Source organism: Rosa rugosa, chromosome 4 (genome assembly GCF_958449725.1).
Source record: "Rosa rugosa chromosome 4, drRosRugo1.1, whole genome shotgun sequence".
NCBI lineage: Eukaryota > Viridiplantae > Streptophyta > Magnoliopsida > Rosales > Rosaceae > Rosa > Rosa rugosa.
This window is the reverse complement of record NC_084823.1, coordinates 43,806,556-43,829,490: the sequence shown is the minus strand read 5'-3', so window position 1 is coordinate 43,829,490 and position 22,935 is coordinate 43,806,556. Positions and strand designations below refer to the sequence as shown.

At 46.2% G+C, this 22,935-nt stretch overlaps 1 protein-coding gene across 1 annotated transcript in view; it reads right to left on the bottom strand.

Moving 5' to 3' along the window:
- Positions 1 to 94: 94 nt before the first annotated feature.
- LOC133742303 (cytochrome P450 87A3-like) overlaps positions 95 to 22,935 on the bottom strand; it is a 48,703-nt gene continuing 25,862 nt past the window's right edge. The window contains exons 2-9 of the mRNA XM_062169974.1: positions 16,982 to 17,303; positions 16,706 to 16,849; positions 15,954 to 16,205; positions 15,777 to 15,866; positions 15,597 to 15,675; positions 15,401 to 15,507; positions 15,184 to 15,308; positions 95 to 634 (exon numbers count right to left, since the gene is read on the bottom strand). Of these exons, the coding sequence (XP_062025958.1) occupies positions 511 to 634; positions 15,184 to 15,308; positions 15,401 to 15,507; positions 15,597 to 15,675; positions 15,777 to 15,866; positions 15,954 to 16,205; positions 16,706 to 16,849; positions 16,982 to 17,303 (1,243 nt within the window). The 3' untranslated portion in view covers positions 95 to 510. The remainder of the gene's footprint in view (positions 635 to 15,183; positions 15,309 to 15,400; positions 15,508 to 15,596; positions 15,676 to 15,776; positions 15,867 to 15,953; positions 16,206 to 16,705; positions 16,850 to 16,981; positions 17,304 to 22,935) is intronic.

The window sequence follows — 22,935 nt, the reverse complement described above, 5'->3', positions numbered from 1 at the left end:
AGAACACAGGATACCACGGCCAGAAAAAACAAAGGAGAACAACAAAAGACTATTCAAAGTGACCAGAGTCACCAGACACACAATCAAGTGAAGCAACAGTGAATTTGGTAAGTCTAGCTGTTGCATACCAATCGGTTTGCCTTCTATGCAGAGATAGTGCATGGAACTTGAAATGATACCAGCTTCATATTGTACATGTTAACATTACAATATCACTCTTTAGTGAAACTTTCTTATCTCAGCTCCTATTTATTTCTCTTAACCTGTTTCTTATGGTAGGTTGTAGGCAAGAGATGTAAAAATTTGGATTTCCATCTTATCGTCGTTTATTTTATTTTATTGGATTTATTAAATTACATAGTACATTTTCCAACATACTAGTCTGACCTTTGAACCTTACTAATTCAACAATATAACATTTAAAGGAGTACTGTGCTCCAGAGGCAGCAGCCCTCACTGAACAGGAGGTGGTGGCTGTGCAATGGTGTTACCCATGTTAACATGTCCAGTTTAAGTATCTGGAGTTATATGCTGTTTGTTGCTCCTTGTATCTTTCTGGTGTATCCGGATGTGAAAACCAGCTGGAAATTGTATACCAGGATTTCGGACTATATTTCCTCCAATCATTTCCCACCTGAAAGTTTGGAAGTAAAAATGTTAATTAGTCTCCACCTCCTCTCTCCCACCTCATCTCTCTTGCTCTCCGATTGTATTTAAGGATACGCTTGTTTGAGCCCAAAAGTAATTTTGGCAATATCCTTTAGTGGATCTAGCACAGCGGGCCGATACCTGCGGCCCAAAAATAAGCCTACTAGGGTTTGGGTTATAGCTTCGCCCATTCCGGAATCCATAAGGAAAACGAAACCTTATTGGAATCAAGTAGCAGAGATTGACTAGGAAACTTCAATCAATAGTCCTTCTACAACAAGGAGCAGTCAAAACCCTAGGTATATATACCAGGTTTCAAGGAAGAATAAAGAGCTCTCTCATATCAATCAATCCTAGCGATTACAAAGCCTCCCCGGAGCAAACCTTCAACCTTGTTGAAACCCGGTGACCGTGCGCCAGTCCTAGTCTCTCCAAGAGCCGACTGTCAGCATCACCAGACCAACCCGGCGACCGTACTTCCAATCCCAGTCTCCCAGCGAGCCGACTGCGAGCGCAACCGCCACCGTTACTGCCAGCGAAGCAAGGGTAACGCCCTCGCAACCCAGCGAAGCTAAAGTCACGCTTTAGCGCAACCCGTGCTTTCTCCCAACTTCCCAGTGATTGCTCTGCTTAGTCTACAACACTAAGTATCGATTCGGTGAACGCAAGAGACCACAACCAAAGTCCTTATCCGTAAGGAAAAAGTCCTTTTCCGAAAGGCTAGAGAAGAACCCTGTGACGAGGTTTGTGCTCTCCTCGTCCACAGCGCTTGAAGAAGAAGTCAGGTCAAGGGACTACCCCAACGACTGCACCCCGCGGTGCTGGCACGCCTGCGCAATCACTCGCTCAAAAGAGACAGTTTGCAAGCCAACTGGTTTTGGAGCCAAACATTTTGGCACGCCCAGTGGGACCAACTAAGTGTCTCTTCGTGAACGTTAGCCATTGGGAAGTCAAGCGAAAACCCTTACAAAAAGGGCTACGCTAACTGCTCAAAACACAAGACCTCCAGTTACAAACCGCATCCTCGCGCGGATTTTCGTGGTCTGTCAGAAGAACAAGTAATTCAAAGATTCTCTCTTTGTCCCCAGTTCTCCGATATGTCAACTGAACAGGGAGAGAGTCACTCGACCGCTACTGAGGGTCAGACTGTCATCACTGATCAGGCCAGTGAGCCTGTCGTTACCCCTGTCTCCAATACTGTGGGGAGTGAAGAATCAGAGGATTTCGTTGAGAAGCCTATTCCAGAGGGAGCGACCGTCGAGGTTGCATGCGCGATCATCTCGGAAAACATTGAAAACCATCGCAAGAAGTTGGCTGCTGATCTGAAAAGGGAGAACGCGAAAACAGATAGAATCTTACGCGAAATAAACCAGCGTATTTCCCAACAAGCTATGGAAACTGAGCAACTGATGTCGCAAACTGAGAATGCATTGAAAGCTCAAGCTATAAGCATCGCAGATGCCCAGAGTCAGCAGCAGAAAAAGATCATTGATGCTCTGGCGAATCATACCAAGCAAACAGCATCAGATATGGCAGGTCTTCGCAAAGATGGAGCAACTCTCGCAACCGAGGTGGCCATGCAAAGAGCTGAGTTGAACCAAGCTAAAGAAGTGTTGAATAAGACGTTAGGAGATCCTAACGCTATCCTTGGTTCCCTGGGCCAACCATCTGGTTCAGGTAAATATGTACCGCCAAATCAGCGGGAAAAGGGTAGCAGCAGTACCGCTACCCCTACCGCGACCGCTGCTACCACGCAAGTGAGAGATAAGGAACGAGCTCTAGTTATTGGCGGCAGCAAGGAAAAAACCACACCGTCAGGTGGACAGACCGCCAGACAGAAGCAGCAAGCATCGACAAATGCTGACACTTCGTCCGACCCCTCTGTGTTCATTCAGTACGACAGCGATGGGGCAGAGAATGTATACCAAGAGCTGCCAGGAAGCTATTATGGAATTGACCAGGCTGGTAACCCGATCAAGATAACAGCTTTGGCAAAAGAGATGCCTGTGCCAGCAGTGACTCTTCAAAAACCAGCTGCAACTCGCGTTGTGCAGATAGGAGAAGGGACAGCGACGGTAAACCAAGCAATACCTGCGCAGCCTGTTCGCCATACAATGGCAATACCACCTCCTCCTCCTCCGGGTCTAGAGTATGTGAGACGAGATGAGGTAGAGGAGATGATCAGACAGGCTAACCCTAGGGCCCAGATGGATGGGGTCTATGAGGGACCTTTCCCACCGCACATAATGCTCGCGCCTTTCCCCAGGGGTTATAAAAACATCATATTTGCTACCTTTTCAGGGGAGGATACCGAGAATGCGGCAACTCATCTGGCCAGGTTCAGGGTACAATGCGGCCAGTAACAGAATGACGACATCCTCAAGTGCAGGATCTTTGGTACTTCTCTATCAGGGGCTGCCTTTAGGTGGTTCTCCAAACTGCGACCAGGAACTGTGGCAGATTGGCCTGCAATGGAAAAACTCTTCCGAGAGACTTTTGGGGCCACAGAGCCTGAGGTAGACTTGGCTTCTCTCACCCAGATGGCCCAACAGCCCACAGAGTCCGCTGTGGCCTACCTTCAGCGCTTCCAGATTCAGAAGGCCAAACTGAATGTGACCCTGCCGGAGAAAGAGTTGATCAAGTTGGCGATCAAAGGCTTAGAGCCGCGCCAGCGAAAGAAGCAGCATGGAAGCATGATTCAGTCAATGGGAGAGCTCATCACAGAGGTGGGAAGCTTCGAACATCTCCTCAGAGAAACTGACGCCAGGAAGAATGCGTCCAGAGGGACGTATGTACCCGGGAAAAATCGCACCATAGCGGCCCTGAGCTACCAGCCGGCTACGTATGATCCTTACTATAACTATCATAGTGAGGATTTGGCTCAGGAGGACGATGAGGAAGATGAGAGCGACATCGCTGCTTATGAACTGACAGGGAGAAAGAACCCAGCCTTGAAGCAACTGAAAATCTCCAAGGAACCTGTCAAGCTCAAATCGATAGCCTTCACTAAACCTGAGTTCGCGGCGTATACATATGATGCCAACAAGGCACACGAGATTCTAGATGAAATGATCGCCGCGAAGATGGTGAAGACCGACTTTGGACCTTTCCCTCGACCAGATCAGCTGAAAGGAAAGAAGTATTGTAAATTCCATAACTTGTGGAACCATAATACAGCTGACTTTGTGAAGCTCAAGGACCAGATTCAGGTATGGCTCAATAACGGTAGTCTTCAAGTGGAGGCTCCAGTAACTGCAGCAACGCTTGTTGACCTAAACCCTTTTCCTGATACGGGGATCAACATGGTCGATGTGAACTGGACCAAGCAGAACCAGAGGAAACCAACCCTGGATTTGAACACAAAGGGGCGAGAAGGAGAGCTTAACGAGGCCCCTGCCCAGAAGAAGGCTAAACCATTTGGTCAGGCCTCGCCCGTAGTGTTATGCTCGCGGTGCAAGGAAGAGTGTGGCATCCAAGTGTCGCACGAAGAGATCGAGCAGACATTTCGTTTTGGCTCTCTCCCGCCCATCAAGTGGGCTTCGCCATCGCGAAACTATCAACCTTCCAGCCCGAGAGAAAGGGAGGAAATGGGGTCACCTACAAAGGACTCCAATCTGTTTAAAAAGCTGAGGGCATCTACGGTTGATCAGCAGACAGAGGCGAAGGCTGCCAACAAGCACAAAGACATTCTGACAAAACCCTACATCCCACCGGCTTCAACCGCTACCATCAAGGAAGGGAGGTGGTACACCAGGGAGAAGGGGAAGGCAGTGGAGATAAGTCCTTCCAGAAAGCGAAAACTGCAGCGCAGGTTTGGGGAAGCCAAGCGCGCGCTCGAGGCTTTAGACCAGGGCCTGATCAAACCTTCACAATTGGTCAAATCGCCTGAGCAGTATCAGAGGGAGATGGAAGCACTTGCTGCCAAGCCATTAGTGGCCCCTCGTAGTTTGCGAAAGCAAGCGAGCTCAGCAATAGGGGTTTCTGAGCCTAGTGTTTTTTGCAGAATTACCAAGGAGAGAACACTTCCGCCAGCCAGAAAGGAGAGCTCGCCGTCCAGGCGACCGCACGTCAGGCGCCGTGTGTTTCGCGATGAACCAGAAGCCAAGCCCTCAGTTTTCGAGAGACTGGGGGGCAAGGATAGGACTACCGACACTTTACAGTGGAGACCTAAAAAAGTCCAGAGTGTAGTGGAACCAAAATCAGTTTCCCCTGAAAACGCTCCCGTGGTTCAGGAGCATGAGCAGTGTGAGATAAAAGGCCTCACTGAGGAATCCTTAGTAGACAGGTTGGCTAAACAGTTCAACACGGTTATCCCTGTCAACGAACCCAAGCTCAACCTGGAGGACGACACAGGTGAATTAGATACGTCCTGCAATATGGTTTATGTGCTCCCAGCGCGGTATGCAATACCGGTCGCGGCTCAGGAATGCGTAGAAACTGAGGAATGTAATACACAGCCCCTGCAGATCACGTCAGCGGTCCCAACACCGGTAGAAGAGATTGTCTGTCTGGAAACAGAGGACGCCAACAGTAAAGAATTCTTCATGAGCTTCACTAGGCCAACGCCTGCTATGGTCCAGCACATGAGCCTTTATACATCACGGCGGACGTTGGCGGTACCAAAGTTAGCAAGATCATGGTTGATACTGGAGCTGCGGTTAATGTCATTACTACTAGAACCATGCACTTGCTCGGAATCAAGAAGGAGAAGATCCAGTCAACGTCTCTCACTCTCAAGAACTTCGCGGGGACTGTAACAAAGACCTTGGGATTACTTTTCTTGCGTATCAAGGTAGGTCCAGCAGAGGGAGTTTATGCTTTCTTTGTGACAGATTGCTATGCGGCCTACAGCGCTATCCTGGGAAGGGACTGGATTCACCGGAGCTACTGTGTTCCGTCAACCCTCCATCAGGAACTTATTATGTGGAACAGGGAGACAGATAAAGCTGAGGTGATCAAAGCGGATCCTCGTCCATTCCCAGCATCCGCAAACTATGTAGATGCCAGGTACTATTTGGAGCCTATCGCTCCATTGCAAGTCAGTGGCCTCAATAACAAAGGCCGCCCCACAGGGGTGACGGCCTCTGAACTGGCACAGTGGGGGCTTACGCTCGCAAAAGAAGGCTTGGAAAGGCCTGGCCACGCTGTGCCTAAACCCTTAAACGATTAATGGATTACGACCTTCCAGAGGAAGGGATAGAGGCCCTTCACTCGCTGTACGAAAGATTATCATCATATCTAGTGGAAAAAGAGGCCTATGAGCGAATCGCGACTTTGGAAATCATTGAAGAAGAACTCTCCGATCAGGAACAAGAGGATGAGGTGGAGATTCAGCTCGCTCCGACAGCGTTGGACGACACGCCTCCCAAAGTCAGAGACCCTACCGAGAAAGTCAATCTCGGGACAGCAGATGAGCCCATGGAAGTGGCTATCAGCGCTTACCTAGAGCCTAGCGAGAAACAGAGGCTTATCGATTTATTGCTAGAATTCAAAGACTGCTTTGCGGAAAAGTATGAGGATATGCCCGGCCTGTCACCAGACTTGGTTTGCCACCAGCTACCAACACTCCCTGACAAGAGGCCTGTGAAACAAGAACCGCGAAGAATGAATTCAGAAACTCAAATCCTCGTCAAAGAGGAGGTTGAAAAAATGCATAAATCAGGCATTATCAGGGTGGCCAAATACAATCAGTGGCTATCTAACATAGTGCCTGTCCGCAAGAAGAATGGCAAGATGAGGGTCTGCGTAGACTATAGAGACCTTAATACTGCTACACCTAAGGATGTCTACCCCATGCCGGTCGCGGATATGTTGGTCGACGCCGTTGCGTGACATGAATTATTGTCCTTCATGGACGGTACTGCAGGATATCACCAGATTCCGGTCGCAGAAGAAGACAGACACAAAACCGCGTTCCGCTGCCCTGGGTTCGCGGGCGTTTTTGAATATGTGGTTATGCCTTTTGGACTGAAGAACGCTGGTGCGACTTATCAAAGAGCCATGAACCTAATCTTCCATGACATTCTTGGAAAGATTTTGGAGGTTTACATTGATGACGTGGTTGTCAAATCTCAGAAAAGAGGAGATCACATCACAGATCTCAGGAAAGTATTCGAGCGCATGCGACAGCACAAGCTTAAAATAAATCCCGCTAAGGGCGTTTTTGGGGTTCAAGCAGGAGACTTTCTTGGGTTCATTGTCCATCAGAGGGGAATTGAGGTCCCTGAAGACAAAGCGAGCGCAGTCATCAACGCATCTCCGCCACGCACGAAGAAGGAGCTGCAGCGTTTGCTTGGTAAGATCAACTTTTTGAGACGCTTTATCTCTAACTCTGCAGGTAAGATCCAGCCTTTCTCTCCTCTGTTGAAGCTACAGGGCCCATTTTTTTGTTTAAGGGCTGCTCGCCCTACCGAAGTACCAAAGGCGCGTCTGGGAGCATAAACACCAAGAGGCTTTTGATAAAATCAAGGCCTACCTGGCGAGCCCACCAGTGCTCGTTCCTCCTAGGGCTGGATTCCCATTAAAACTATATATTTCTGCAGCTGAGGCCTCCATTGGCAGCCTGCTCGCCCAAGACGATGAGGGTGGTGTCGAACATGCCATATTCTATCTTAGTAGGACACTCACAGACTGCGAGACAAGGTACACTCCGATGGAAAAGCTGTGTCTCACATTGTACTTCTCAGCATGCAAGCTGCGCCACTACATGTTATCCTTTACCACTTGCATCATCGCTCAGACTGACTTGGTCAAGTACATGCTGTCGCGGCCTATTCTGAGAGGCCGCATTGGCAAATGGGTATTGGCTTTATCTGAATTCTCGCTACAGTACGTGCCACAAAATGCAGTAAAGGGACAGGCTATCGCAGATTTCCTGGCACACCACCCTACCTTGGACATCCCCGTAGTGAAGGAGTTAGAGATAGCAGTTGTAACCATCACTCGGCCAGATTTAGCGCGCATCCCAGAATACGCTGTCCGGTATCAAGCCACAGTCTCCTTGCAGCCCTGGATACTGTACTTTGATGGTTCAAGAACGGAAACGTTAGCAGGGGCAGGGATCGTTCTGGAGAATCCAGCAGGCGATCGTTTTTCTTATTCTTTCCAGCTGGAGTTCAAATGTACAAACAATCAAGCAGAGTATGAGGCCCTGATCATTGGCCTAGAGGTTCTGCTAGAGTTGGGAGTAAGGGACGTTCAGGTACACGGCGACTCTTTGCTTATAATCAACCAGCTCCAAGGAAAGTACAAGTGTGAAAGCCTTTTGCTTATACCCTATTTGCATCGCGCCATTGAGCTTCTAGATCAATTCGATGAGGCGGATTTGGAGCACATACCCCGTGAGCGCAACTTTGCGGCCAATGAGCTCGCTCAATTGGCTACAAGCATTACATTGAAGTATGGCGTTCGCGAGCGCATCCTGAAGGTCGAGCGCCGCACACTGCCTTCGTGGCTCGCGCGGCCTGACCTACCGGATGATCCAGTTGTCGCGGTTCTCGAGCCTATTGACGTCGATTGGCGCATTCCGCTGATTGACTACCTAAAGCAACCAGACCCTACAGCAGACAGGAAGACTCGTTTTCTTTCCTTGAATTATTTCCTCAGAGGTGACGAGCTGCGACGACGTGGGGAAGATGGCGTAGACTTTCGCTGTGTCTATGGCCGCGAAGCCAAAAGGTTGATGCGCGAAGCGCACACGGGAGTATGTGGCGCCCATCAAGCAGGCCCCAAGATGCGTTGGCTTATCAGAAGACATGGGTATTATTGGCCCAGCATTTTGAAGGACTGTATCGCGTTCGCGAAAGGTTGCCAAGACTGTCAGGCGCATGGTCCAGTGCAACACATTCCCAATATTCCCATGCAACCCATTATTAAACCTTGGCCTGCCCGAGGCTGGGCTTTGGACTTGATTGGGATGATTCACCCTCATTCCTCGCTCCAGCATAAGTTCATCATTGTAGCCACTGATTTCTTCACGAAATGGGTTGAGGCTGAACCTTTGAAGGAAGCTTCCGGCGCTACCATTCGCCAGTTTATCTTTCAGAATATTATTTGCAGGTTTGGCATTCCAGAAGTGTTGGTGTCAGACATGGGGGCAGCATTTAAGGTAGAGAAACTTGTCAAGGACTTGGGCATCCAGTTCGTCCACAGCACACCATATTACGCCCAATCCAATGGTCAGGCAGAGGCCAGTAACAAGATTATTATCACCTTGCTCAAGAAGATGCTTGTTGAAAACCCTAGACAGTGGCACGATACGTTGTATGAGACCTTATGGGCTTATCGTACCTCAAAGAGGAATCCCACTGCTACGACCCCCTATGCACTAATGTTCGGTCATGATGCCATCTTACCGTTAGAGATCAACGTCCAGTCTCTGCGCGTCCAAGATCAGCATCACTTGATCGGGGAAGATTACGTTCAGGCGATGTGGCAAGAACACGAAGATCTCAGCGAGCAACGCTTGGCAGCTTTGGACAACTTGGTTTTGGAAAAGCAACGGATTGCTCGCGCCTATGACAAGAGGACGCGTGGCCGTAGTTACAAAGAGGGTGACTTGGTTTGGAAGGCTGTTTTGCCTTTTGGCGAGAAGTTGACCGGTCGCGGTAAATGGACTCCGCGATGGGAAGGACCCTTCGTTGTTCATCGCAGTCTGGAGCGCGGGGCCTTTCACCTCAAAGATTTGGATGGCGACCTCCACCGCAATCCCATTAACGGGCGGTTCCTGAAGAAATATTACCCTAGTGTTTGGGAGTTTGAAGATCCACCAGAACAACCTTCTTCTCAGACCGGGGGGCAACCTTAGTCTCCCCAGGTTCGCTCATCCATATTCAGGCCTTTTCTGTGGCCTTAGTATCCTGTACTTGCTTCACCTACGCATACTAGGGGGGCAACACTCTGTACATTCAGGCCTTATCTGAGGCTTTAAATTTGGCCTTATTTAAGGCTTTAGTTTCGGTCGACAATTTCTTTTCTTTGACATTATGGTGTTAAGAATGCATGTAATGGCCTATACCTGAGGCCTTATTTTATACGTTGATTTTGCAAACAGTGTTAAAAACTTTCATTCATAAAGTGGCTTCGCGGCCAAAGAGCAATACAAAGTGCAAATCAAAATAATTACATTTGCGGTTTACAAGGCCAGAAGTGGCTTAGAGTAAAAACCATAAAGTTACAGATCTACTGAGAGTTTCTGATCTTGTGGCAGCGAAGGGGCTGTGCTCGGGCATTCATACTCTCCCTCTCTTCACCCACATGCCTCCTCTGATCTGAGTTGCAGCCGCTACCGTCTGTACCGGACCAAAAAGGAAGGAAATAATCCATCGCAACCCTTTTGGTTGGATTACCCTCCGGGATGGAGATGGTCTTCACAGAGAGCGCGACTCACAACCACATCTACCTCCAGGGGAAAAACATAAGTCACGCAGTCAGACCCTGGAGGTAGGCTACGGAGCAAGAACAGGCGACCCATATTGGTCTTCCGCCCTTCTTCCTCCTGCTCCACGCGGGCAATCTGAGAGAGGGGACCCCTCAGAATCGGGTTCCGCCGCGGCGGGAGCACCACATGTTCTTCAGTCTAAATGAAACCGGTGGATTTCACCGCGACTTCCAGAGACCAAAGACATGTGGTTGGACCTGAGGTTAGGCCATAAGACCTACCCAGGTATTGAGGTTAAGCCATAAGGCCTAAGAATTTGAGGCTAAGGCTAATATCGTGAGGAGAAGATTGTAGAAACTGGAGAAAGAGAAATAGAGATTGTGATACTATCTCTGGGGAACCCATATTCAATTGTGTATATCATCTCCCTAGAGTGCAGGTATTTATAGTGCCAGTCTCAGTGGCCTTGACCGTACGATGGGTGGTTGTGATATTCTCATTGCCATCAATGAGCGTATCAATAGGTGTTAAATGCTAAGATCTCGGAAATGAAGATACTTGAAAGCACGTGGGAGGCGGGGCAGTCTCCAAGGAGGTAACCGCTCCATTTCGAGATTATCTTTTCAATCTTTTCAAACAGTTTTAAAAGCATTAAAACAAATTAAAGCGCTGAACAGTTCGAGAAGTTAAGTTGATATGTATTTGGGCCAAGCAATGTGGGCTAAATATTAAGTTAATAATAATATTATTGTTCATACAAAACATGGGCTTAATTCTAGAGGCCCAAAAGTCTGCGGCCCGCATGGGTCAGGCGAAGGAAAAGTTCATCTAAGCGAAAACTAGCATCCGCAGCAGCTTGTGCGGCTTGCTGGGCTGCCACGCGAGCTTGAGCCAGTTCCTGGGATAGCGTCTCAAAGGCAGCGAGGGGTTGTTCCAACTGAGGCTCCGCGTGAGTAAGCCTGGTAGTAACGTCAGTTAACCGGGCTTGAAGAGCCTGAATCTGGGACCTCAAGTGGTTCCTTTCGAGCGTCAGTTCCCTAATGAGGTTAGCTTGGTCACCCAAGAAATCGCGCACGGTCTCTGTTTGTTGAGTGAGGTTCTGATAGTGCGTCTCGGTCTGCCTAGCCTGCGCGCTCGCGACTGCCCGCTCATTGAGCCCTTGAGGGAGGTTTTGCAGCAGTTGATCAACCTCTTGGAACTGATCTGCAGTGATGGCTCCCTCGCGGAGAAGTACCCTAAAATATTCTAAGACTCTCACGGGCGCACCAGGAATCAGGATATCAGGGCCATGAAGCGACGAAGGCCTTCTCTGGCTTCATCTACGACCCCAGGAGGGGTCACTTCGAGTACACGAGCTAACCTTTCCAGAGTGGAGGGAGTTGGTTGCTCAGCGACAGGGACCTCAGGAGGTTCAGCGACTGGTACTGCCTCTGGCATTGGTTCAGGAAGGTCTCCCAATCCTCTGGCTTCAGTGACTTGGGGGGCAGGGGGAAGGAGTTCTTGGCCAACCATATTAAGAGCGGGTTCAACAGCTTCTGCCTCTACAGCTTCAGCGTCCTCAGTGTTGAGGGCATTTGGATTCTGGAAGAAGGTATTGTCAGAATAGAATATTTAAGCCAGGAAGTAATAATGAATTAGTTGGTTAAAGGAAATACCTCCTCGGCTGGGGGCTCACGTTCAACGACCGCTGGCATTGCCTCTGGGTTAGCCTCGCTGGGAACAGGAATTGAGTCAGGCGCTATCTGTTCCAGGACAGGTATATCGCTTGGTTCCTCGTGAAGTGCATCCGGTAGCGGTACTCTATCTTCGGCCTCAGGCGAGCTATCATCTATGATCTGCACTGGGATCAAGGCCAATGTGCATTATTAGCAGCGCCCGCAGGAGGTGGAGAGTTGTTCACAATAGTTGGTGCTTGGGCTTGGGAAGCAGATGTGCCTTCACCAGCAGCTGAAGATCCTTCTTCAGTGTGTGTCAAGGACCTATGGCGAACCTGCGAATGGGGATTGTTACATGGTCGCATAGAATGGAAAGAAATTGCTAACAAGTACTGAGTAGGCTTGTGTCTTACCAATCGGTCAGCGATTGGTTCATCTTCTGCCCATAGGTCAGTTCGAGGATCGGAGCGACTGCGTTTCCGAGCCGAGAGGGCGGCGATCTGTTGGGGTCAGAAGATTAGGTTTGATTCGTGGAGGAAGTATGTTTTACTCAAACAAAAAAGTTCTTACCGTCTGCGAGTCATCATCATCAGAGGAGGATTCGTTGTCTTCAAGCTCTGTCATTACTGCCTTTTGTTTCCCAGACTGGCCAGTGGCTTGGGAAGTGTTGGCGGCGCGACTGCCAGAGGTTGGGGCGTTTCCCTGGAATAGCAAAATTTTGAATTAAAAGGGAAGAGAAAATGAACAAAGGACAAGACACGAATCAGGATATTTACCTCTTGAGGGGGTTCGCGGATTACAATACCAGCCTGGGCCTGACGTGGGGCTCGCACGGGTCGCGGAGCCAGCTCGGCAGCAGGAGGAGGAACTTGTGCAGCGTCTTCAGGGACGCGAGCAAGTAGATCAACGTCGGCAGGGTAGGGGTATCGCAGTTCCCCGAAAATGGCAGCGAATAGCTCATCATGCTGTTGCCTCCAGCAGTTAACAGAAACTTCTGCCCACCATGCCTCGTATCCTTCCTCAGTCCCATCCACAGAGTCAATCTCTCTAGCCCAGTCAGGGAGGTCAACCAGTACGAGGGTGCTTTGTGCTGGCGGAGGCCCAGAAAGAGGCCCAAATCTACGCCAAGAGGTGTTATAGTTCCAAGCATCATACAGAGGGAATGGAACTAATTGAACAAGGCCGAGTTGGCGAGCGAAGTGGTTGGGAGCATAGAGTTCATAACTAAGTTCGTCAGCGGCAATCCTAATGTCAGAACAGGAGATTGCGCGGCGAAAGGCCAAGCGCGCGCGATCACTGTAGTGAGAGGCGCCAGGAAGAAATCCGTGTTCAAGCGGAGCCGGGAATCTTCGACTCAGCACCAAGTCGCAGTATGGCATCTCGTGCAGAAGGTACAAGTATGTGAAACACTCAGAATAAGGAGGGGATGTGTACCTTTCATCGCGACAGAGCCATCGTCCCAGGAGTTGATCAGTAGGTGGAAGCAATGGGATGTCGTCGCGACGATAATATGGGAAGTAAATTTGAATCCAGAAGTCAAGAATCCAAAAAGGGCCAGAGATGCCAGTCTCGAAGGGATGCATTGTGGCTTGGTACAAAGTTCGATAGAGGGCACCCAGCACTGGTTGTCCTAATCCCACGCGGCAGCCGTTGTAGAGGGCCGTTGCCAGCAAGGTCCAGGCACCAGTGGGTTTACAGGAGGAAGTACAGAAGATAAACTTACAAAGCCAGTACTCCAAGAAAGCAATCCCGCCAGTCGCATTGTGCTCCTGGCGGTAATAAGCCAACCACCGCGGATAGGAGCCGCTATGAGCGCTGCGACCATTTTGGGCCATGGTGGAAGTAAAGGTATCAGAGTCGAATTGGCCATGCAGATAAGGCTCGCTGTCGATGGGTAGGCCAGTGATGGTGAGAATGTCCAATAAAGTGATACTCATTTGGCCAAATCGAAAATCGAAGGTGTTGGTGGCAGTGTTCCAACAACAGAGAAAGGCGGCGAGTGGCGAACGATTGCCACCGCGCGGGAGACGAAAACAAAGATCGATAGTATGGGTGATACCTGCTGCGTTCCAGCGAGCCAGATCTCGAGCTCGCGCTTCACGATACCAGGAAAGCTCCGCCGCACTGATAAAAGATGGCCAATGCCCTATTTTTGATCGATGATTAGGGGCACTCCAACTGGTAAAATCCCCAGGAGTCCTTCGGAGGACTAGGATGGGGCGGCGAACAGGTAAGCCATAGAAGGCGATGGCGTCGGCCGGGAAAGAATCCCGCGGCGTTGGACCCAGTCCGGCATGGTTGTTCGAGAGTCTGAGGAGCAGGGGTCTCTGGATAATGGTCTGGAGGATCAGGCTGGCACCGATGTTGGCTCCCCAAGAATGGGCGGCTTGTTCATTCATTTCTTCTTCTTGATCGATAACTATCTTTTTCGGGGGAGCCATTTCTGGGTTTCGATGAGGAAGATGTGTGCAAAAGAGGGTTTCTGGGTTTAGGAGACTAAAAGAGTTTCTGATGTGACAGGTCTGAAGTGGCTGCGGATTTAAATAAGAGATTTTGTGAGGGAAATGATACGACAGAAAGGCGTTTCGCGAGTGAAAGGACGCAACCCTCATTAATGACATCGTTTCAAGCATTGAACGCGTCGTTTTAGTCCCCTTCAATCAGTTGCATTTTCATGAGCCTGATTTCGAGGCCTGGGGGGCAATGTTTGAGCCCAAAAGTAATTTTGGCAATATCCTTTAGTGGATCTAGCACAGCGGGCCGATACCTGGGCCCAAAAATAAGCCTACTAGGGTTTGGGTTATAGCTTCGCCCATTCCGGAATCCATAAGGAAAACGAAACCTTATTGGAATCAAGTAGCAGAGATTGACTAGGAAACTTCAATCAATAGTCCTTCTACAACAAGGAGCAGTCAAAACCCTAGGTATATATACCAGGTTTCAAGGAAGAATAAAGAGCTCTCTCATATCAATCAATCCTAGCGATTACAAAGCCTCCCCGGAGCAAACCTTCAACCTTGTTGAAACCCGGTGACCGTGCGCCAGTCCTAGTCTCTCCAAGAGCCGACTGTCAGCATCACCAGACCAACCCGGCGACCGTACTTCCAATCCCAGTCTCCCAGCGAGCCGACTGCGAGCGCAACCGCCACCGTTACTGCCAGCGAAGCAAGGGTAACGCCCTCGCAACCCAGCGAAGCTAAAGTCACGCTTTAGCGCAACCCGTGCTTTCTCCCAACTTCCCAGTGATTGCTCTGCTTAGTCTACAACACTAAGTATCGATTCGGTGAACGCAAGAGACCACAACCAAAGTCCTTATCCGTAAGGCAAAAGTCCTTTTCCGAAAGGCTAGAGAAGAACCCTGTGACGAGGTTGGTGCTCTCCTCGTCCACAGCGCTTGAAGAAGAAGTCAGGTCAAGGGACTACCCCAACACGCCTGCGCAATCACTCGCTCAAAAGAGACAGTTTGCAAGCCAACTGGTTTTGGAGCCAAACAACGCTTACCTGTATTTTGTGACTAAGCAATGGACAAATACAGCCATCTGCAGCTTACCAAATTCTGCTCCTACACAGGATCTCAAGCCACCACCAAAAGCCATAAAATCTTTGGATGCACCACTCTCCTTACCCTGTATTCATTCCATCATCATGCATTCAGAGCTAAGAATAATGGTAATTAAGGTTTAGGTTTTCAATCCAATCTATCTTAGTTTTTATGTACCTCCCATCTCCATGGGTTGAAGGCCAGAGGATCTTCATATTTTTCTGGGTTTAAGTGTTGGGCTTGGAAACAAACCAGAACTGACCAACCTTCTGGGATTGTATATCCTGCACTCACGCCCATACCAATTTTTAATATATAACATTTGAAATTCACTAGGACGATTAAGTTTCGATAATTGGAAGACAGTACTTACCCTTGAACTGTACTTCTTTTATTGCCTTGCGAAAGATGCCTGGCACTTGATTTGCCAGTCTAACCGTTTCATTGATGACCTGTGAGTTCAAATTGTGAGTTCATCAGTAAAACAATGCTATACAAGAGCAAATAGTTAATTTGTACATTTTCTTTAAGCACTAGTGTAAGACTCAATCACCTGCAATGTAAATTTCATTGATTTGTATTCTTCCCATGTAAGTCCTGAATTAGCATTTTCCCTTTGCTTTATAATCCTTTCATGTTCTTCCTGTCACGAGCATTAAATAATAATAAATAAGAACATTTTTTGGTTATGAAATAGAGAAATCAGCATGGTTTGAATGAGAGTTCAGACCGTTAATTGCTTTAGCACCAGAGGATGGCCCGAAACAAACTTGAGGAGCAGAGTCATTGCTGTGGAAGTTGTTTCAAAACTTGTAAAGAGTAGCGCAAACATCAAATCAAAACAAATTTCCTCTGTTAAGACTGTTCCTTCTTTCTCAAGTTCTTCAAGGATGTAATCAAAAAAATCAATAGGTTGCTTTCGAGATGTTGCTCGTCTTTCCTGTAGCATGTCTTTTAGCCTGCTCAATATCCTGTCCCTACCCTTCCGAGAGATTGTTGGAGCTCAGGACCAAGAAAACAATGTGTGCATATATCAATATGTAGTTAGTTTTCGAAATCTAACTTGGAATTTTGAAGTTATTAGCATTTCTGGAGTAAGAATTGATGCTTCTTCATTCAGGTATAGACGATTCAACGTGCTTACCAAAACAACTTACAGATGAGTTCACAACTTTACTCACTGTGTAAGGTTTGGAATTTTTCTGTTCTTTTCTGGATTAGGTGATATCATTTTTTCAGTTACGGTTGATTTGGGGTTCAAAAGTGCCCATTAATATTTGGAAGTTAGCCTACAAATTGTGTACCATAAAATGGGAACTCTTTGCTCTAACCTACAGCTACAATAGTCCATCAATAACAACTCCTTTATCATCCGTTTTTTAGGTTCTACCATGTGTAATGAATATTTGCTTCAATTGCTTGTATTTGAATGCTATCATGTCATGAATGATGGTGCCAAACTGCCAACAGATTTATGTGTACCTGTAAACATTTGTGAAAAGCTGTTCCAGGGATTGCCAAGGAGATCAGTCCATCAGCGAACGCATTGAAGTTTGCCCTTAGGTTGTCTGAGGAGTTACTTGAATCATAACTCATGAGTTTCTTTGCAGTGAGAGAGAATATCATCTGCAAAACAATACCAAATCAATCAAACTTCAAACAACACACATCTGCTGTCTTTTTTTTTTTTTTTTTTAAGAGACCAGCTAGCTGATGATCGAGTAACTAGAAATGAAGAAAGAAAAGCCCTGATATTACGTCTGCAGCTGCTCCTTTAACTTCTGTAGTGTCTTGACATGTCCATTGTTGCATACTTGTGTGTATTGCTTGTTCAATTTCAGGGAGCGTCCTTTTAAGGCTTTCGGGGCCAATAAGGGTAAGCATCATCCTCTTGAGATATTTGTAAACCAACACATGCATGTTTCCCATCTGTTGTTTGCCGAAAATCTTTTGGACAGAATCTGGATACCCGCTTTGAAACAATTTATCGTCTTGTTGGAAGACATACATATTGAGTTCCGGGTCTGTCGATACTATAAATGGTGCTCCCATCAGTTGACTCTTGAATATTGGCCCATACCTATAGATTGAAAAATGCAGCATTAGATGGCTGGGGTACAATTCTTATCATAGTGATTATTTTCACGGTTAGTAAAATATAGGACCTCTGGAAGTGTATAATTCGGTCAAAAAATCGTGCATGTGTGTATTATTCGGTTAGTTTGATCTAACAAAACGGTTAAATAAAAACGTGATGCAGCAAATTTATAAGTTTGAATTATACGTATATAATCCGGCTAGTAATAATAATTGTTGAAGGATATTGATATTTGCGTGCCTTATCAAACTAGGATTAGTTCTATGATTGTAATAAGAGAGAAGGTTCTAGAATTCCTAGTCCTATTCGGAATAGTTTTTCTTGTATCATTAGAATATGCATGTACTTTGTAATCTCTATATATAGGGCTCCTATTATCAATAGTGAAATACATACAATTCTCTCATCAATCTCTCTCAATTATCTCATATCCTAAAACACGTTATTAGCACGAGCCCTAACCCTGAAATCAGAAGCCAAAATTAATCTGCAAAGCATCCTGCTGCGCAACATCAAACCCTAGAACCCCAAAACCCGTACACACCACCCTTGGCCGTGCACCACCTCCATCGCCTCAAGTCCTCCTCCTCCTACACACCCGTGTGCCATCATCTTCGAGTTCAAGATCAAGACCAAGAAGAAGAACAAGAAAAGAAATCCAAGTAAGTATTTAAGATTAAAGTTCCTGCTTTCTGTCTTTAATTTCTTCTTCTTTTTCTTCGGGGACTTGCAACCTCCCTTCTTCTACATCCCACCTTTCTGTAACGTGGGTTCGATTCTATAAAAGCGGAATCGTGGGGATTCACGCTATATGAACTAAGAGCGTTCGTAAACCACGAACTAAGAGTGTTCGTGAAGCATCGAAATATTACGGACTAAGAGCGTTCGTAAGCTACGGACTAAGAGTGTCCGTGAGCGTCAAAATTTGACCATTCAAACATCATTGTTTCGGTCTAATCCAAATATTCTTGGAAATCGATTTCTTGGTAGCATTGAGGCTCAGAAATCTTATATTAGTTTTCGTGGAAGCATTGACTCCTAAATTAATCCGTTCTTGCTTTCCTTTTTAGGATGTCAAACTTGAACGAGCTCGATTTTACTCCATTGAATTCTACGAGCATGGGATATTTCATGTGGGGTCATAATGTTGAGCTCCACCTAATTGCCCTTGATTTATTGTCTACAATCTAAGAGCCCTGTTCTAAAAAAACCGCTCAAGACTCTCAAACTGAGATAGATAATTCCAGGGCACTTACCCTGATGAAGCGCCACATAGAGATGGCACTCTAGTTTGAGTACATGAATGATGATAGCTTTAGAAACCTTTGGGTAGCGCTTCGTGAACGTTTTAGTTAACATTCACGATCTTCCAAACTTAGAAGCACGATGGAATAATCTCTGCTTCTCTAACTTTGAAATAGTTATGGAATATTGTTCGGAAGCACAATTGATTGAGAAAACCCTAACTACCTTCCTCGTCACTGAATTAAGATTCTCTGAATGGATCACAAATCGATCTCTATCAGCTAATTGGAGCTATGGTTTGTGTTGAAAGGCACAACCATGAATTTGTGAATATAGAATTTGGTAGGCCTCAAGATGGCTACCATGAGCACCGTTCAATGGCTAGAAGAAGTTGCCATGGACAATATGATCCATATGATTAACCTACTCAAGAAGGTAATCGCCAAAATTGGCGAATACATGACCAAAGGATCGGAGTCATGACGTTGAGGGTATAAGGGTTGGACACCATGGCGCCACTTTTGGCCAGGTGATGCTATTCCAACGCCATTGGTCCTAGGGACCATATGTATTGTGTCAATACACCTCAATCAAGAGAGCATCCTTTTCATGGTATTTTATGGAGTATCTGATCAACGATGATCATGACATCGAGTTAAAGGAGACTTTAAATCTAGCGATGAAGATAAAATGTCACAGATTTTTCGTATAGTCTTTTATTTTCCAAGAATTATATAATGGCAATTATGCCTTAAATCAATAAATGACAATTTTCTTAACTCTTTCCCACTAGGCTCACCCAATTAAGTATGATGTCTAGTAAACTAGTTGAGATTAGTGGTACTTAAGTGGGCTTTGCTCCACCAATATCTCTTCTTACTTTCCTGGTCATGTTTAATTGGAGTTACGTACCGAAATAATTGAGTAATTACAATGTCACGCCCCGAATTTTGAATAATAAATTCAAATCCGAAACATGAATAATTACAATTACAAAATCCAAATCTCGAAACTTCGAGTTCATTATTACAATTCACTCTCACAAGCAATATTGTAAAGCTCAAATGAGCATAACACACCTCACAACGTACAATTGCTGTAAAACTCTAACAATTGCTCTAACCGCACGATCACCGTCCTGGTTCTCCTGTCCTGTAGGATTACCCGCTACACAATTTGAATAGTGTACCGGGAGTTGCAACAACACAAAACCCGGTAAGCTTTTGACAGCTAGTATGAGTAAACAAGAAAGAACTGTTGATTTATTAAATTACAAGACCACCACAAACCCACGTTACTTTCTCACTCTCATATATATATATATAGACACTTATGAGTTACTCTCAATTTCCCCTATAAGGTCACTCAATATTTGGCAGACAGACTAGAGCTCTAACTGATCGTTTCCACCTACCCGGCGCGAGAGCGTGGTTCACGATTTAATACTATTCAGTTCCACCTACCCGGCGCGAGAGCGTGGTTCGCTGATAGTATGCCATGGTCACCCCGTGACCTATTGATCTCCACAGATCACAACAATTTATTGTTCCTCAACAATAAAACTCAACATCTCTCTCAATATATTGTTTCACAACAATAAACTCAATACCCCTCACAATATATTGTTTCTCAACAATAAACTCAATACCCCTCACAATATATTGTTTCACAACAATAAACTCAATACCCCTCACAATATATTGTTTCTCAACAATAAACTCAATACCCCTCACAATATATTGTTTCTCAACAATAAACTCAACACAACTCCAACAATACATATTATTTCACGTAATAATATATATACAGACATTCACACAGGAATGTCTAATACACCAACAATAGTTCATATGATTGCAAAATAAAGCAATTAAATATATTGGGTTCGTAATATGAACCACGTGAGGTTTACTCACCTCCAATTCCAGCTGCGTCTTCTAAAAGCCACATATCCATCTGAATCGTCCACCAACTCGATTCGTCAATCACCTAATCAGATACTATCTTGACTTAGTAAATTACTCATAAACCACACATATACTGAAATCCAACGGTCGGATTCTAATTATATGATGATCCGACGGTCGAATCTTAATTTAATGATGATCCAACGGTCAGATCCTCACGGATCGCCCTTAGGATCATCCTCCAAAATTATAATGAAGATCCAACGGTCAGATCTTCTTGAATCGTCCTTACTAACATCTTCACAAAATTATACGAAAATCCGACGGTTAGATTCTCACGAATCGCCTTCCGAATCACTATTTCACAATTATACGAAGATCCAACGGTCGGATCTTCGCCCATGACCACACAAAGTCATCGGGACAGTCATACGATCAACATATCTAAATTTGAAGTAAAAACGATGGTCAGATCTTCGCAGATCGTAAACTTAAGATAAAACGTAAAAACGTTAAATAGTAACGTAAAAACGTAAATCCACTATTTATCAACTTTTTCTAACCTAACCTTGTAATATATCAAAACGCTCGTATGGATGCGTAGAACATAGCCTAGATAATAAAAATTCAAAATATGGTCGAATGCGCTGCCACAAGCGGTGGTCAGCGGGCGGTCAACGCGGCGGTCAACGCCGGTCAACCACCTCAGATGGCAAAGTGACCAACTACAAACTGGTTCAAAATGAAAGGGTGATCGACTTCCATACCTGGAGCTAAGTCTGGTTTGGCCTAGATCGTCCTAGATCAAGCTTGGAAGTCGGATTAATCCTGTGCGTCCGATCAGATTTCAGATTAAATCAGGGACGTCGAAAAAGTCAAACCATGATCTAGCGTTCTATACACAAAATCGTGATGAAAGGCTTACATGGGGATGATCAGGGGGAAGAGGAGATCACGAAAATGGGAACGATCGGCCCATGCAACGCCGGAATCGGGGATTTCCGGCCGGGTCGGGTTTGCATGGCTGGGGTGTCTTCGATCTCCATCTGGGGGCAGCGGCGGGGCAAGGCGGTGGCAGGGAGCGGCTGGACGGCTCGAGGCGACCTCGGGGAGGGCCGGGTCGTGGCCGGAGGACGAGCGACGGCGCCGCTGGCGTCGGGTCGGGCGGCGGGTCGGCAAGGGTGGGAGGGTTTTGCGCGAGAGAGAGAGAGAGAGAGGGGGGGACTATTCCGCAAAAAATCAGATTTTTTTCGTCCTTAATGAAAAAAATCAGATATTTTTCCTATTTATAGAAAATTCCCAATTTTCAAATATTCATAACTTAATCATACGAACTCCGAATATTACGTTCCACATATGCACGAGATCGTATCAACGAGCTCTACAACTTTCATGAAGGAAGTTTTCCGAAATTCCATACGTATAAAAAGTCAATTTTTGAGACGCTCCTAAATACGTACGATTTCGAAATAAAATCGTTCAAACTAATTCCACCACTTCTCCAAGCCTCGTACTCGCTCCCACTATCGTGAAATCATTTCTAAAAAACGACGGAATTTAATTTGGATTTTTCGGGGTATTACATACAATTTGTCTAAATTTGATTTTTATTTTGGATTAGATTTTGGTCTAGAAATTTTGATGTAATCATTGGCTATTATTATTAATAAAATGTCGATTCTTTAATTCGAACTTTATTATTCTAAAGATATAAGAGCCAATGGTTTATATGTGGAGACACATAGTAAGAATGGACATAAGTTCATTTGCATTACCTCTAATGACTACGGACGAAAACGAGTATTAGAGAAGCTTATGTATCGCTCTAGTAGGTTATATGTAACCACTATTCAAGTAAATAAGTTCAATGACATTATAAGAGATGACCTTTGGGACACTGACACATATAGGCTTTGGCATGACTGTTTGGGACACCCAAGTCATGATGATCCGTAATACTAAAGACTTCACTCGGACATCCCTCCTTCAGAACGAAGAGAAGTAAGAATCAAAAGTCGATTCAAAGAGAGCATTGCACCGCCGCCGCGCCTTGGTGCGCCGCTGCCATACACCCGGCCAGCCAACGCCGGCACCGTGATTCCCCCGGGAAAAATCATGGCTTTGACGCCATGTATGGAGACTTGGCTCCTCTCTCTACTTCTCAAACTCAATTGTGACATTGTGGCTCAACCAAAACCTTCATTGGTTGATTATAAGGCCAATCTTTCATTCTGTAAAGCCTGTTTTTTAGGATTGAGACCATCCTATGCAAAGGACACTAAAGAAATAATTCCATTCTTACATAGAATCCAAGGGGATTATGTGGATCGATTCAACCAACTTACGGACTGCTTAGATGTTTTATGGTGTTGGTTGATGTGCGGACATGCTGGTCACGTGTCGCGCTATCGTCCACTTGTAATGCTGCTTATGATAAACTCCTGGCCCAGATCATATGGCTA